Source organism: Antennarius striatus, chromosome 10 (genome assembly GCF_040054535.1).
Source record: "Antennarius striatus isolate MH-2024 chromosome 10, ASM4005453v1, whole genome shotgun sequence".
Taxonomy (NCBI): Eukaryota; Metazoa; Chordata; class Actinopteri; order Lophiiformes; family Antennariidae; genus Antennarius; species Antennarius striatus.
In genome coordinates, this window is record NC_090785.1 from 2185503 (window position 1) to 2203351 (window position 17849).

The following is a 17849-nucleotide window of genomic DNA, read 5'->3' on the forward strand; positions in this document are numbered from 1 at the left end:
ATAATAATAATAGTTATATTTGAGTTCTGCGCCAGAAAAAGGGTAAGAAATTAAAACTTTCACACGTTAAAAGCGTTTCAAATAAGATTTCAGATTTTTAAAACATCACAAATAATCTGAAGATGAAATAAAATAATCCTGATCTTCTTAATAAAATGAGTTCAAATTATCAATTTCAGTGTAAACCCTGTAAAGAATTTAGTCTCCATTAGCCCCCAACCCCCCCGGGGAGAGGAGAGGAGAGGGAGGGGGGGGGGGGCATCAACAGGATGTCTCCTCTCCTCTCCGGAATGTTCCCATTACGCATTCATGTGATCAGAGGAAACCAAATGTGTCGCGTTCTGCGCGCGGTTTGCGTAATTCCTCCGCGCCAACATTTTCCCATCAGTTGAAGTTTCATGGGTTGATTTTTCAGTCTGTGTTGGGGGGGGGGTTAAGGGCTTCGATGTGGGACCACCTTAAGAAAAAAGCAGCCCTGCAGTCAGGGGAAAGACTCCCCCCCACCACCACCACCACCCCTCCCTCCCTCCTCTCTATTCTCGACTGTCTGGTTTGATTGGTGTCGCGGATGCGCTACATCCGGATCCATGAGAAAAGGAAGTTCAATACAAAGTCAATGTATCCCATTCAGATGGAGGGATCAATAGATGGGTGACCTCCGGTCTCAGGCCGGGGCAGCGGGCGCTTCAGAGGGAATAAAGGAGCCCGTTGGGGCCGCCGGACCGGTGGAACCACCGCGGCGCGCAGGCTGGGGGTTAGAATCCCGCTCCTGGGTGATAAAGTAGATCCTGCAGACAGATGGCCGCCCAGATCCCTCCTCTCAGCGGTCGGAAGTGCAGACGGAAATCTCACCATTACACCAATTAGCTGATTTTCCATGGATGGTTGTGATGAATTTACCAGCCGTGGCTGCTTTTTCCCTCCCCCAGCGGTTACAACTAGGGGTTTTGGAACCATCAGGGGTCCAGAAGGCCCCCCCCCCCCCAGATAAAAAGTTTAAGTCCACCGTCTAATTCCACGGTAGCGCATCAGCAGGGTGTAATTAGTGAGAAGATGTTCATCAAACGTGGTTTCATTGCAGTCTTGATAAATATGGGCCCCGGGGTGGTTTCTGTCTTCAAGAAAACATTTTAAAATGAGGCGGTTTGGATGTGAACTTATTGGAAAGTGTTTCCTAATTAAACTTTAAATGCAAATCAGGCCCACAAAGCATCGCAAAAGCCCGACTTACGATAGGCTTAAACTTAGCTCAAGAAGACAAACTCTTAAAAGTCTTAAAACCCAGTTAAAAACTCTTTTAAACATCTCCAGCGCTCGTCATCCTGATCTTGGCATTGATTTTTTTTTCTTTTAAATGCTAAATAAAAGACAAAACCACCACAGGAAATGACCATATAAGGGATTTATTACATTTTAACATCCCATATAATCAGTTGTGATACTTCCTGCAGAGATATCGACATTCAAACAGAACAAACTAAAACCACACCGGTTCTGAAGTCACAAGTTCAGTTTGTCAGGAAAACATCTTCGGGGTTGGGCGTGGTCCAGGTTGGGCGTCGCCCGGCGGCGGAGGGGGAGGGGTCAGAGGACGCACAGGCCGCCGTGCTGCTGCTGATAGCTGATGTAGGACTGCAGGAGGGAGTCGGGGATCCGGGGCTTCACAGCGTTCAGGGCGCTTTCGAAGTGGCGTTCCAGGACGTGCCGAGCTCTGATGTCGTCCTGCAGGGCCAGCAGGGCGGCCTCTCGGCACACCGCCGTTATCTAGGACGGGAAACAGACACACACATCCAGCCGTCATCCAACCGACAACACCATGTGAGCCGGGTTCGATCGGGTCGGACTAACACATGGAGAAAGCTCACAAATTAAACTGCGTAAAGGTTATACCGCCAACTGCTGGCCTGGCATGCACACTGCAGCGCTTTCAATGCAGCGCTTTTAATAAAACACATCCCATAATTTCCTCAACATTTGCGATCTGCTGCAGCGTAATTCCAGTAGCCCCTACCGATGGAATTACACAACTGCCGACGCGGTGGCGCGCTGCGCTTGGTACGGGCGACCTTTGGGAGGGATTCTGCACACGGCGGAGGACTGACTCACTTCCGAATTGGTGGCGATGGCTGACGAAGGCCAGGCTAACCTTTTTTCCCCCCTAGCCGTGCCACCCTCCTCTCCCCGCTCCAGAGGTTTGAGCTTTGTTCTTAGCCGGGGGGGGGGGAGGCTTACACAACTCCCTCCAACGAGCGCCGTGCAGGAAGCTATTCGCCTGTACGACCGCTGATAACGTCTGCTGGGAGGTTAGTGGGACAGGCGGTCATGTGATGCAGCGGCGCCCTGGACTCCTGCACAGGGAAAGTATGCATGTTTAAAGCCATGTGGGCGCATTGGAATTGTTCAGTGGACCGGAGCGCTGCCGGTCGGCGCCCTTCCCCGTGCAGCTGCACTCTGCACGAGGGCGATGTGTGTTTCATTGTGCTTCTACACGGGATGGGGGCTCCCGCTGCTGGACTCCTGTCAGCAAATAAATACGTGGAAGTAGAACACCGCTACCTGCCAACAAACGAGTCAACAGGCTGAGAGACGGCGTGTTTGCATTGACGGCGGCGCCGCCGGCGCTTGAAGCTGGAACTGTTTGCGTTAGAAATTTAAAAGTAGGGCAAAAAATATTTTCAGTTTTTATGTTTTGGAACAGTTTGTGCTGCTAAGCGTTCAAGTGGAGGATAGTGATGCGCTAACTAGCCGACATTAAAGTCCTCTAGTTTTATTTTCTAGTAGTCGCTGTAGCTAGCTTGCGCTTGTCATTTACCTTTGTATTATCGAGTGCTACGTTTGTTTAAAGTACATAAAGAGTGACATGGCCTCTGGCTAATGCCTGCAAGCAAGCTATGCTACTTTTTGCCCTGCTTCCACCACGAGGTGTCTGTTTTACCACAGTTTTTAGATTCTAGACGCGTGCATTAGCTAACATAGCGAGCTATGCTACTTTTCAACCTCCTTCCGCAACAGTTTTTAGAATAATTCTACAAGCGCTCAACAGCTTACATAGCTAGTTTGCACATGTAAGCATGAGGCTGCCATCGTTTACCTTTAAGAGACAGGCCATTCGGCTAATGGTCACAGGCTAGCTATGCTAGCAAAGATTTAATACTTTTTTACACTTTTAAAATCTCAAGTCCACTGTTTTCTACTCGTTATTTCTTTGTGAACAACATTATATCACAGCTGTCAAAAACAAGAGCAGCTCAACGGGGAAAGTCCAAAAGTCTAGATACCAAGTTTATCATTCAACCTCTGACGAAATATTGACTTTGATTTTTCTATTAAAAAAAATAGTAGCCTACAGGAAACTGAGTGATATTCTTCAGCTGAAGTCAAAGGCTCATAAATACATCAGCACACCCAACTTAAAACATCAGCAGGACGTAACTTCATCTGAAACGCATAAAATGCGTAGACATGGTGGAGACAGGCGGAGGTTGTCAACCGATAAAGCACATGGCGCTCATGGCGTCTTTCAAGGCTACGGGTTGGGGGTGCGCCGGTCCGGCTAGCATGCTTCAGCTCAGGACAGGTGCTTTGCAGATGTCAGGATGTGAGGCCTATTTCCAACCCCCCCCCCCCCCCCCCTTCTTCTGTTTCAAGCCAATGAGCAACATGATTTAGGCAGGGTAAACACACAAGGCCGGGTTAATTTTGTATGAGGGCTTCCCATCCTTCAAGTCGTTTAGGCCTGTCAGTAATAATGATGCAAAACAATGAGGCCATGCATCCCGCTTCCCTGTTTACAACGGGATGGGGGTAAGTGGGCAAGGAAGGAGGTGGGGTAGGGGGTGGGGAGGGGCAGAAAGCGAGAGAGACGACACATGTTGAACAGGGTGATTTAACGTTGTTCCCAAGCAACATCCATAAACAGGAAGAGCCAAAGTTTGCAGCGCAATCAGACTTTAATTTCTTATTTACATTCAAAACCCAAATTCCAGGACATGTTAGCTTCCTCGCGCCCCCATCTCATGAGTGGACAGTTAATAATTATTTGGTTGTTTACATCCACCAACAGCCTTCTGGTTTATTAAAAACCGTGAGGAAATGTCCGGAGCTGCTCTGAAGTACACAAATGACACGCACACAAATGCACAGGCCCCCACATTCATGCCGGGTGGGTTTATGAGCTGGTCTGTAAAGGTGATCAACAAGCCAGTGTTTCCTGACTGTGTGTTTGCCCATGTAGGCCCTGAAAGCAGAAAAAAAAAAGAAAAAGGCAAACCACAACGGCAAACGAGGCAAACGAAAGAGCCTGTTTGTTTGTAAACGTGAAGGCATTCCTAGACCCGGAGCCAAAAGTCCAGCGCCGACCCCCAACCCCTAAAGATGGGCCCCCCTGCACTCCTCAGAGGCAAACAGTGGAGGCAGGAAAGAAAAAAACCTGCAAATGCACAGAAATGAGTTGTGCGGTTGGAGGTTCTGACTTGCAATGCAGACGTTGTTTTTCATTCCCTTCATAAATTGTATCAGCGATCACGTAAAACACACGACGGCGGCGGCACTCCGGTGAGGTGGGCGAGTTCGGATAAAACCTGCTGACTCATGATGAAAGAGAGAGGAATTTTGATGATGAGGCAGAAACTGTTTAAAGTGACAACCTACACAGGAAGTCTCCTCTACCACCATTGGCTCCTGTTTTCTTTACCCATTTCATCAACCAATTGATTGCTTCTCTTTACGTCTCTACGATGAACACAATGATCCCATCGACATGGCGAATTTTACCCAAAACCCAAAACAGGAAGTGGAAATCACGTTTCTTCAAACCGCATGATGTGTATGTTCTCTGTGTACCACGTGTCCTACACAGTACTTGTAATATTAGATTGGGATTACATTGCTGTTTGGGTCTACCCCAACCAACATATTTCCTGGTGTCTTTTGCGGCAGCAAAATGGTACATTGGCGAAAACATGACTGCCAACTGAGAGACCACCGTTCAAGACTAGTCAAACTGACATTTTCCAGCCGTCTTTGTGGCAAAAAAAACAAAACAAAACAGGATGTTTTTAACGAGGCGGTCGCCAAGCAAGAGGCCACTGTTGGAGAACACTTCAACTGACATCCGTTTAATCCCTCTTGGATTAAATCTCTCGGTCGGGTTTGGCTAGGTTTAGCACATGTCTGGTTTGGATCTGAGATAGTTTGACTCATGAATCCATTAAAGTTTCAGCCGCTGTATCAGGAAGTCATTGTAAGTTTAATTCAACGGGATGCTGATGGACCAAAAACAGGCTGAAGTCATCGATGGAGTCGACATCAATGGAGACTATTAATAGCAGAGCGGTGGGAATAATGGATCGGAATGGACAGGATTGGAATCCGAATTTCTATGGAAAGACCAGGCAGGAGCGCTGACAGTATAGACACTTTTCGTGGAAATTATCCAAGGTAAAATATTCCATCTATCGTCTCTTGCCCTGATCGGAAGCGCAATGCTTTGACGTAAACCTCCTTACACAACCCCTACCGATGGCAGAGAAGTCTAGAATCCTTGCGTCAGGCATTCCACCTTAATAAAATGTCAGCGGAGGCTTTTTAAACCGCAGAGCTCTAAAATGGGTCGCTGGAATAGTGATAGATACGAAATTGGAGGGCCACCACATGCTTGTTTCCACATACTCCTCTAATGACAAGTTTCCCCTGGTGGTTCTCGAACCTCGCGGAAAGCCAAGCCTGACATGCAGTAACAACCCGCGGAACACACTTATTCTCCAACACTGGAACCCATCTAGAAGTCCTGCCGCCCAAATGTTACCTCTGCTTTATGGAATTTGGTGTTACAATGCGCCGATGCCATGGCGACGACAACTAGGCCTTCCTTACATCCAGCCATTAAAGAGTCTACGCTGTGGTGCCGTAAGTTCTGTCAGTCCCTAAACTGCACACAAGCCATTCCATGCTAGCTTGTACATGCTAACCCGCGCCCGGCGCTGTATGTGAGGTCCTGTTGTTCTTGTAAGATAAGGCAACACGTAACTTTAACGGCCCCGGAGAGGAAATCAGGCCACCGTGGCGACGGACGGTAACAGGATACCGCAGAGGATAACGGAATGTGAATGAGAACAGAGCAAAGTAGGGGGGGGGGTTACATAAATACAACCAATACATTTTGGCGTTAAAACATGGTGAGAAGGAGTATATGAGTGGAATATGATGCATGCGCAGCATCGTAAAGGAGAAAAAATATAAATATAGATGTAAAAGTGTGCGCAGGTGCGTCATGAAGGGAACTATAAAATACCGACCATGTGTGTGACCTCTAAACGCCACAAACACACTCTTCCAAACACACAGATTTAATATCACACACGCGTACGGCTGCTTTTCCACGCCAGCCAGGCAAATTTACGTTTCTGTCCCGCCGCACTTCCCCACGGGAGGTGAGAAAAGCGGTTCGTGCCACGAGACAACCTGTTCAGGGCGACGAAAATAAACCGTCCCGGAGAGACGGAGGGGCTGAAAGAGGAAGAAGACGAAGGAGAAAAAAACTTGTGACTGCTGGCAGCGCATACCAACGTTCTCAGGTCAAATCTGTCTGGTGTACTTTTCGCTTCCTACTTGAACAAAGGCGCTCAGTGAGTATCAGACGGCCTTAATGAAGGGCTTGTTAGCCGGGCTACCGGCAGCAAATCCACTGGACCCGGAGTGTGTGTTTACTATCAATCCGCCCTTGTGTCTACAGCAGCCTACACCCCCCCCCTCTCCGCCGTACCTCACCTGCCTCACCCCCTCCCCTGGCGCACAAACGGCCACATTTACAGGAGCGAGCCCCGGCCTCCCCACCCCGCCTCCCACAAAACCTCTCCTCCATCACTCCACAGGCACGCACACACACACACACACACACACACACACACACACACACACACACACACACACACACACACACACACACGGCACTATGTACCGTAACACCATGAACATGTATTACCACACGGATGATGTGGATGAGCAAAACAAACGCTTCTAAAGGTGTTTCTGCTTCCTATCCCAGCATCCTTTAGGTTGGCATGGTTACATCTGCAAGAGGGCAGGTAAGAACGTTTCTACGGCAACAGACATGCAGACGGTTGTGATTGTATTTCTGCGAGTGAGGCCATCTGTCGAGTCCTGGCGTAAGGATGTGTCTTCTTTCGTTGGCATCTGCTGGGTTCTGCATGAATCGGTCATACTGCCCCCTATGGTTTCTGCTGGTACTGCATGACCATCACACAGGGTTGTGGGGGGCGGGGCTACCCTAATCTGAAAACAGGTGACAGGTGGTGTCGTCTGACGTCTCGTTTTAACATTACATCAGGATTGGGAGCAAGATTTTATCAAAATTACCATAATTTCAGCTTGAAATCGCACTAAAAGTTCGATAAATCTACAAGTAACACGCTGTTTATCGTGAGAAATAAAAGACCTGATGACATTCATCAATAAAATATATCTAAAAAATCGGTTTTGGCTGGCAAACAAATGCCTGAACCCAAATAAGAGTTTAATTACAAAAACAACACAGCAGCCTCCAGAACGTCAGATGAGTAGAGACGTGTGACACACAATCCCACACACGGAAATTTATAGCCGGCATCCAACACCAGAAACGATATTGACTCTCTTATGCAAATAAAATATTAACTCTCACCCCTAAAATTGCCCCAACCACACAGCAGCATCACCGCCATCACCCCAAACCTTCAGTGGAAAAAAAAAAAAAAAAAAGAGGAGAGAAGCCACACTGCGTCCAATTTTCAGAGAGGAAATTCAATAATATATAAATCAAACGGCGTTGCGGGTGCAGAGGCCAAACTCTCAACCAGAAATAAAATGTTTCATCCTCCAAAAAGGCAAAGAGGAAGTGTCTGCAGTGCCATGAGAAACAAGGCCTGACCACAGCGCCATGTGAAAGCTATTTCAGATTACCAGACGCACGCGCACCAGAGCGAGGGGGGGTGGGGGGGTTAAAGCCAGGGAGGAGACCAGAGGGAGGGGAGTCACGTGGGTGGAACGGAAACATGGCACATGATCATAAATAACAGAGTGTGTGTGTGGGGGTGAATGTGTGTGTGTGTTTGTGCTGTGAGCAGAGGAATTCAGATTCCATAGAGGACTCTGATGATGAAAGTGTGTTTTAGCGGGTTTCTCCTCTCCGTGTGCGGCGGCTGAGACAATAGAGGCGGCAGACACAAACGCGTAGGCCGGAGAGAATCCACGTCGGTTACGTCGAATCTTCGGAAATAAACGGTGACTTCCTGAAGCTGAGTTATTCCTGTCAGAAAGGGAATCAACACGCCTGTCAGACACTGAACAGGGAGACGTTACACCACTTCGTCTTTCTCTTTACTTACATTGGATAAAGCTAAGGTTCCGCAAGCAACAGTGTTAGCATTTTAGCTTAAAACATGGCTGATTTGAGTTCCTGGAACTGAATCTGAGTCCTCTTTCTGGGTTAGCGGCTAACTGCTACTAGCTGCTGTCTGAGGCTACGCGCCGTCGGAGGCGCTCACGTCCTGTTGTCAGAACGTCTCGTCACCGTGTCGGTTCGCTGTCGATCCCTTCTAGTTGTTGTTTTGGTTGTGTGGGTTTGTTGTATTTGTGTTTATTTATTTATTTCACATATGTGTTTATTTTTTCTCCCTCTCAAACCCCCCCCACCCCCACCCACACCCCCAACCCCGCCAGTCGCGTGTTTTTGGAAAGAGCGGAGTGAGATAGCACCCGTGTTGGGGCTGCACAGTATGGAGGTTTGTCAGTGTGTGTGTGTGTGTGTGTGTGTGTGTGTGTGTGTGTCGGCTACGGGGTAAAGCTGGGCCTCACCTTTAAGGGCGTATTTGTCCTCGCCCCTTAATCAGACGAATGAAAGCTCCACATTCTCCCCGGACTGGGGAAGGCCGGGATGGCATATTTACCAAACACACCCACACCGAAGTGACCTGGAGACTCAGCTCTGTGTGTGTGTGTGTGTGTGTGTGTGTGTGTGTGTGTGTGTGTGTGTGTGTGTGTGTGTGTGTGTGTCTGTACGTGTGGTTATGTCAAGGTAGGTAACATTCCACCTGTGTGATGTGCTCCACTGAAATGTTCTTTTTCCTGTTTGCTCCATCTTTTTCGCTCTGATACAGAGCCTGCAGTGAGCGTCGCTGATTCTAATATAAACAACAGGAAATAAATAAGAAACACCTCCATCACACTTATTTCTCTACAGAGCGAGTATTGTGGAGCATCTTTATTTATTTTCACGGCCGCATGTAAGAAAACGGCTAAAAATTTAGCTCGATTAGCTCACATCTGCTAACGACACCACCAGCAGGGGGTAATGACTTACAGAATTAAAGTCAAGCTAGAGAAATGCCCACTGTTTACCTCCCACCTTCCATCTTTTATGCATTTGTACCCATCCTGTCATTTTTGGGCCTCTCCACCCACATTCTGTCTTCCTGCCCTTGGAAACAGCACAAATCCAGTGGAGGGCTCATGTTTCCCAGGGAAATGTCATTTTGTGCCCACCATGTACTTGTGCATAAACCACAGGGAAGGCTTTAAATATAAAAATGTAAAATTAGGGCCGATTGGAACCATTTCCCTCTCGGCGATCGCTGGCCTTTAGCAAGCCGCAAACAGCCGTCTGACAGACGCGCCGAGACGAATGTTTTCTTCTTTAACCTTTGTTTAACCTGCAGTTTGGACTCAGAGCTAAATTTTCGCAAAGACAACAGAGGGGAGGAAGCGAGGCCTCGCATGTCAGCGTCGCACAGAGGTGTGAAAAGCTGCTTCCTCGCCGCCTTTGTTCCAGTGTTAACTGTGTTTTCCATGTCAACTGCTGTCTTTTCTTTAGCCGAGCGACTGTGGCCACACACACACACACACACACACACACACACACACACACACACACACACACACACACACACTGCAGGTGAAATCATATTTCAGAAAACCACTGCCAACTTCAAACCTTCTCAGACACGCATTCCTCCCAAGCTGACATGTCAATTTGCCGATGATTGCAGATCTTTTCTTTTCATGGAGCGTTCAGGATTGATAGAGCGTTCACACACACACACACTCACACACACACACACACACACACACACACACAAACAGAGATACTACCATCATTCAAACAGAAATGCATTTCATTGCAACATTTTCTTGTTGGTTTTTTTTTTGCGCCTGTGTCCTTGGTGATAAAAATCTTTTGCAACAACAAATACCGGGCCATAAATCAGGCAGAGGAGGAACGGCCACGACCGCAACAGGTGTTAGGAGGAAACCATTTGTCTTCCTGTGAGGGTGCTTTAACTGTGTGTGAGTGTGAGTGTGTGTGTTTTTTTTGGTCGCCGTCTCTAATTCAGCTCGTCTGTGCACACGTCTGTTTTGAAAATGCGAAAATCTCTTAATCACGTCGCGGCTGCTCGCTAATCCAAGAACAGGAAGTACCGATCGTCTGTCATTGATGATGTCACTGCAGGCTGTTGATCTGACGGATGCCAGACGTCCCGGATCAGAACACATTCTGCTGTTGTTGTGAGGAAACGGTAAAACAAAAAAAAACAAAAAAACGGGTTGGCATCCGTGTGCGTTGTCGTCACCTCTGCTGACTCTGCATCCAAACACCAGCATTCAGTTCTGTTCTGACTGCATCCATGCGTGGAAATCCCACTTTTTTTTCTTCTTCTTCTTCTTCTTCTGGTCAACAACTTGTCAACATCTGCTAAGTGCTCATTGCTGTGGTGTTTTTACACTTCACCTCCCAGGGGTCATGTGCCAATCACGCAGCGGAGGGTGGTCCGTGGCGCTCTCCGCTAATGAACTGGGAGTTTGTGCGAGTTGTGCGCTCGCAGCCTGTCATTACTCGCTTCCTGTTTATTCCAAACAAGCCGTATTGAACAAAAACACATCCATTCTGTGTGTCATCAAACAGAAAGAGCTTGTCTGGTGACGGTTTATTTGAAGGAACCCACAGACGAGGAGTAGGTCTGTTTGCCCCGCCGATGGCCGGTGTCCACGGGAGACGGACTGAACCAAAACGGAGACGCTTTGAACAGAACTGAACTCGTCGGTCAAACAAGTTTTCCATATTTAAAATAAGTAAAATCATTTTAATCCGTTCCAGAAACCCTCTAAATTATAAAGAAAAAAAATATTTTTTTCTTCACAATTTTCTTCATACATAATTAATTATATATAAGTTACGTAAACAATGATAAAGAATGAAAAGTCACGAGAACACACGAGCTACCTCTTCAGCAACGAGAATGAGATCCGGTCTCACTGATGTCGTATCCATCCGCCAACACGCGGTAAAGAACGAGATCCGGTCTCACTGATGTCGTATCCATCCGCCAACACGCGGTAAAGAACGAGATCCGGCCTCACTGATGTCGTATCTCTGCTGAAACGTAAAAAACGGTTCAGGATTTCACCGAGGCTGCGAACAACGTCTGGAACTGGCTCGGTGATTGTGACAGGGTGCAATAAATCCTCCAGGTCTTTTCTTGTCCGGGCTTGAGCGTGGATAAGAAAAAAATAAAAATAAAACAAGTGGAGTAGCATCACACCTTCCTCTGGGAGCAACTCTACCATTACAGTATCGTATGAAGCAACGGCGGAGGTGACGAAGGAGACGGCAGCAATTTTCTGGGCTAGTTGTGCGTTGAACTGTGTGTGTGTGTGTATGTGTGTGTGTGTGTGTGTGTGTGTGTGTGTGTGTGTGTGTGTGTGTGTGTTGTCAGCACAGTGGGAACACCAGATGTTGGTCCACACAGGTAGGACGACAGGTGAGTTTAACGAGCTTCCACCTCTGAGGTGACAACTTCCTGTGTGACCCTCCCACCTACCTGTCGACCCTGCCCCGCTCCGCTAAATAGTCATAACTCACAAAAGTGTCGGAACTCAGGTGCGAGTTTCTGATTCCTGGACTACCAGGACCACCAACGGCCATCGACGTGTTTCCTGTGTAGCTTCGTTTGATTAATAGAGGATGCGAGAGAGGGACCAAATCAGCGACATGCGAGATTTGAAAGCGGACTCTGCCTCCTGGCCTCCAGCCTCTGGACGCATATTTCTTTTGATTTACGACCTCACTTCCTGGTAGCTCGGACTTGACTGACTGATGGTCGCCGGCTGCATCTCTCTCTCGCCAAGTCAAACAGAAAAGCTCGGGATAGAGAGGTTCTATCTGTTTCTACTGTACTGTGTTTCCAAAACGGCCGCATGTTGGTTGATTAGTAAATATCTCTTAACCCCGAGGCAGGAGGTACGTGTTAGTTGAAAGTTTTCAAGTCTTTGAAGGAATGTGGGCCTTGTGGCTGGGCCTCTTAAGCCTTGTGTGACATTTCCTTCGCAATGCGATCATCACTCAACATTTTCCTGCATTTATCAGGAAATCATCCATAAATTGTGAAACAAAAGGACAAAAACAATCACACACACAAGGTATGGTGGTGCAAATCCAGACCAGTTTTGTCCTGATTCTTCTTAATCTGCATTAAATCATCGTCTCTCCTGGTAAATGTAAGTCAACCTGATGAGAATTTCCATTTAAAACCGACCCAGAAAGGAGAATAAAGCTGCTTTTAACTTGGATTTTGTGGAAATGAGACAACAAATCGACCCACAGCTGGCGAGTTTCGATGTTTACTTCATTATTTACTGATTGATTTGTTGAATCTGTCCCTTGGTGATCTGTTCTAGTAAACACTGTGTTATCTTTGCTCCTCTGTGATTCGTATCCTGTTTACTCTCAAGCTTCCCCTCGGCGATCACAAGACTTCAAGGCTTCATCTGATCTAACTTGATCTACAGCGTTGCTATGCAAAATAAAAATACATCGTAAAAAACACACACATGGGAAGCCCGGTTTTTCGTCTTACGTGTGTAATCCAATCGGTTTGACTGAATTTTTGCGGGGTTTCGCACTTGGTTGCAGGTGACTGCAGACCTCCGATCCACCCAGAAGACACCAGAGCAGAAACCCCGATGTCAAACACAACACCTGATAGCAGGGGATTGGTTTCCCACTGCATACCTCCACCAGGTGCACGCCTGCTTTAGGCTGCTTTCTGGATGGGGGCAGCCGGGACAGGACTCATGTACTTTTTGGGATATGAGGAGTCCCTATAGATAACCTCAGTCTGCCCTGGAGAGGATCATAATCTGAAAAGACAACACCTCCCCGCCCAGATTGGTCGAGAATGTTTCTGAGCTAGAAAGAGTTCAAACAGGTTTGACTTCTTGAGAAATTTACTAGAAGGCCAATATTTGTGATTAAACATGTAGATGTTAAAAAAAAAAGAAATAACAGGTGAGGAAACACGTGATGATTTGATGGGAGATAACCTCAGGCGATTGAACACAAGCAGCGGAAATGTGATGACTGTGCAATCAGCATTAAAAAGTTCATGCAGATATTTATGGACTTACTGAAGAAAATGGGTGAATTATCCTTATTTACACTGATTTTAGATTCTAGAGACCCTAAAATGGGCGATGTTGTCGAAGTAATGGGTTTGTTGGGCGTTTAAAATGCAGACAAGATCAAGCTTCAAAATAACAATATTATAAAATCAGACAGAGTGAGTAGAAAATAAAACTTTTGTCATTCAGTCCTTTTTTCCTGCTGTAGAAACATCAGTGTTTATTTTTAAACCCTGTTTTTTTTGTCTACTGAAAGAAGCAGAAGTCTTCAGACCTCTCATTTCCAATAATTGACTTCATGTTTTCAATCAGGAGAGAAAAACTCATTGCAATAATTCAAATCCATGTTTGTGACGGCCCGGCGTCATCTGCATGGGATTTCTCTGCGGTGGAGAAACTTTCGTGCGTTGCTTCTTCTTTTTTTGTCCCCCATCTACTCTACCTCCTTGTGGAAAGAGCTAGCTGAAGATACATCCCAGCTTTATACACACACACACACACACACACACAATTTGGTAACATGTGTCTCAAGATGTATTTGGAAGCTGGATTCGTTCATGTCAGAGGAAACTCTAAACTTATAGGAAGAGACTGGTTTGCTGTTCTGTCTCGTGCAGTCAAGTGAAATTCCTCTGACCACGCTCACAAACAAGGGACAACAACGAAACGTGTGTTTTCACATCCCGCCAAAGCACGCAGGCATCCCAGTCATTTTAAAACGCTTGTTTTCAGAGCTTTTCATGAGACCAGTTTTACATTTTTATCATGTCTGTAACCCTTGAAGTATAAATACACTAAATTGTAACGTCTTCTTTCTGTTGGATGTTGTATAAACTGTCAGTTTTGCTCAAAGACAAAAAAAACATGGCCAACCCGAACTAGTATAGTGTAAACCGGTTAATAACAAACACACACTCCAACTTAACAGTGAATAACGTCTGGTTTATCTGGTCAGAAGGTTGAGAACCGCGCCCTTCCTCTGGATAGTTCTTGTTATTTGTGTCCTGGAGGATGGTTCTCAATGTGAATCACATGACGGACAAATGCAACCAGACAAATCCGTCACACAAAGGAGCGTTTGTGCGCCGACTCCCAGTCGGCTGTGAGATCACGAGGACTGACAGAGTACAGACACGACAGACACTCGTGCAAAAAACATCCCATTGCTGAAAAAACAGGCACAAGTTCTTATTTGGTGGTAAAATATAGTTAAAGGCGAATGTTGAATGCAGGGTTTGTCAGTTTAGGATGAGTTTCTTGGGTAGTTATCAATCAATAAAAATTTAACCCACCTCTGCTCCGGAATACTTGTTGGTCCGATTCACCAACTCATCGACGGACACGCTTTCGGCGATGGGCATGTTGCGGAACTGGAGAGCAAATATCTCCCGTCGGGTCGGAGCGTCCGGAAGAGGCACGAAGACGATCCGGTCGAGGCGACCCGGACGCATCAAGGCCTGTGGGATGGAAGGAACGGTCAGCCTCCGGTTCGCCTTCACAAACTGTCACAAACAAGCCCAACGGAGGACACATGAAACTGAAGTGGAATCCATTTATTTCAGTACTTTCAAGGACACACTTGGTGCATAATCACTTTGGCGTCATGAAAATGCAGCCGGGACACTGCGTCTCTGACCTATGACCTCCTCGCTGTTTGCTTTTTAAAGGTGGCGGTGGAGGAACTCAAGCTTCCTCTGCAGAATGAGGCCTCTCTAAAACAAAAAAACCCCTCAGAACCAAATGCCTAAAATGCAAACTGTGAAATCTAAGTTTTCCACTTCTGGCAGTCAGCGTGGAGACAATGTTGACCTTATCTGATCAACCCTCCACTTCCTACAGATCACATCACCGTGACCCCAAAACAGTCCTGGAGTACCCAAAGCTGCCGCTGTCTCGCTTGTCAGACGTCATTAAGTGGCAGGCGCCTCTCAAAATAGACAGGCAGACGGACGGGCCGCCGCGCTGACACTGCGTTCCCCGGCTCTAGCCAGGCCGTGACAAGCGGTTGTGTTTGGTTTCGGTTGAGCGTTCATTGGATCGCCCAACGGACAGCATGGTCCAGCTCTTCAATTCCAGCTCTGGAACAACAAACACGGACTGGAACCCTTCGTTTGATTGTTGTTCTTCTCCCGGTACCCCAGTGAGGCCTGGCGGTAGAGAGAGAGCAGCCCCCCAGCTCTGGACCAGACGGGCCACAGCGGAGACGAGGCAGGAGACTCACATAAACGCAAGCCATGCAGGAGGTCGTGTCAGGAGCGATCAGTGAAGGTTGGAGGGACCGGAACAGCTGCCTTTGAACACTTGTTTGCACAGTCGTCACACTGTTATTCCTGCTTCTCCGCCTGCACCATGCATCACCCAAGCCTGACAGCCTCCTTGTTTCTTTAATACACACAGATTATGAAAGGGAGGTTTAGAATTATTGATAGCAGGCCAACCTGCTGACTTGACGTAGGTTCATAAACCTCTATGACTTCACACCTTCATAAAATGCATTTCTTTGGATTCTGAACTGCTGAACGGACAAAGCATTTCAAGATATAAACTCGGCGTTGGTTTTCTACAGCTTATCTGACAGTTTATAGACTAAATAATTCACTGATTATTCTTAAAACTATCGTTGAAATAAAAAAAGACAAAAAACCCCAAAATGGACCTTGAGGTCATACTGTTTTGTTAATCTTTCATCCAACAGGGATAAAAAGTTCTCTAAACTTTAAGTAAAAGTGATCTAGCTCTCAAAGATTAAAGGGTGCAATCAAAAGCTGTAGACAATCTAAGAACTACACCTTGAACACTTTTATCGCTTCCTGCTTCTGTGGTTAAGTTTGAAGTTCAATGATGATGTAAAACATTGAACTGCAACCTCATACTTAGAACGTTATAAGAGGAACCACCCAGCCTCCTTTTCCAGGTTCTACTTTATGTCTACAGGAAGCCCTTCTAAGAGTTTTATCATTTTCTTTACTTCCCTTCTGGATAACCAATTCCCCTTTAGTGGGTCGATGGAGACCTTTTCCTGCCTTTTATCTCTGGCTTTTTTTGTGTGTGTTCCTGTTCCTGAGTGTGGAACATGAGATGATGGAAACTGGAGACAAACATCAGTAGCTACCTCTAGGTAACCACAACAGAGTCATGGATGACAAAGGAGCAATGGATTATGGGAGGAAACATTCTTGTTTTTCAGGTGTCTGGATTCTTCCACTAGTTTTAGGAGACAGTCTGGCTGTCGGGGTGATGAGCCAGCGGCGTGAAACAGATTGGGGGGGGGGAGGCCTGCTGGGAGCTGGATGGATCACAGGTTGGAGATTCATGAAGACTTCAGATCTAAGGCTCATTTATTCTAAGAAGACTTCCCAAAATAGATCTGCTAGGTAAAACGCTGTATCTGTCAATACCGACGTACTCCCGTGTGTCGTTGATATTTCTTGTCCACCAGGTGGCAGTGAAGATTCTAACGTACAACAACAACGAAAATGCGGACATTTGACGATTTATCTTGGCAAATGTGGACACAGCCACGTACTTGCCATTAAAATAAATCTCAATAATTTCACTTCAAGTTGTCTGTAGACATTTTCTAGGTCTTGCTGATGCCTATACTGCCTCCGAAGGATTCTGCTGGTACTGCTCCATTTTGCCCGTATCCACAAATCCAGATGAAATGAAGGCAGATTACAGCCAGAAGGTTCCCGTCCACATCCTCCTTTAATGCTGAGTATTAATGAGCCTTTTCAGCACCTGATAAGAAATGCCTGGCGAAACACGACACGCTAGGAGTCAATTTAGCATCACCATCTTCCCTCGGGTTGATGGGAATGGCAGGAGGTGAGATTAAGTAAACGGGGGAATACTGCGCAGGTGATGGTTGTTTGTCACAGCAGGTCTAACCGCTCACAACAGCGTGTTGTTGCACAATGTGGAGGATGTGCCAGGGACACTTCCTGAGTTGCTCTCCCTGGAAGTATCTGGCGGCTGCTCGCCAGCATAAACCTGGTGACCCCCCCAGGCTAAACAACAAACACAGACACTCCCCATTCAGACTGACAAACACATGCATAAATGCAAGTATACACATAAACACACCATGTTGGCGAAAGATCTCAGACTGGGAGTTTGTGATGCACGTTTCTGGTGCAACGACGCGTTTGTTTGTCGGCTGTTGATTCTCTCTGCACACGTAACGAACGAGTGGCCGTGACTTCCAGGCGCTCAGGCTCCAAGCGATTCCAGAAAACAGAGCCGACCCTCAAGATTTGAGACTGCTAAACTCATCTGACTGCCCTGGAGGGAAAGAAAGGCTCCCCCCCCCTCTACTTTCCTCTCAGCAAGAGCAGGGGGCCCATCCATCACTTAACAAGATACACTTCCTGTTCTCAAGGATCCATGGATGGGGT

The 17849-nt window shown here is 46.9% G+C and overlaps 1 protein-coding gene across 1 annotated transcript in view; it reads right to left on the reverse strand.

The window, feature by feature from the left end:
- Positions 1 to 1387: 1387 nt before the first annotated feature.
- The window catches only part of afg2a (AFG2 AAA ATPase homolog A), a 76777-nt gene continuing 60315 nt past the window's right edge, over positions 1388 to 17849 (reverse strand). Inside the window, exons 16-17 of the mRNA XM_068325209.1 lie at positions 14745 to 14909; positions 1388 to 1764 (exon numbers count right to left, since the gene is read on the reverse strand). Of these exons, the coding sequence (XP_068181310.1) occupies positions 1585 to 1764; positions 14745 to 14909 (345 nt within the window). The 3' untranslated portion in view covers positions 1388 to 1584. The remainder of the gene's footprint in view (positions 1765 to 14744; positions 14910 to 17849) is intronic.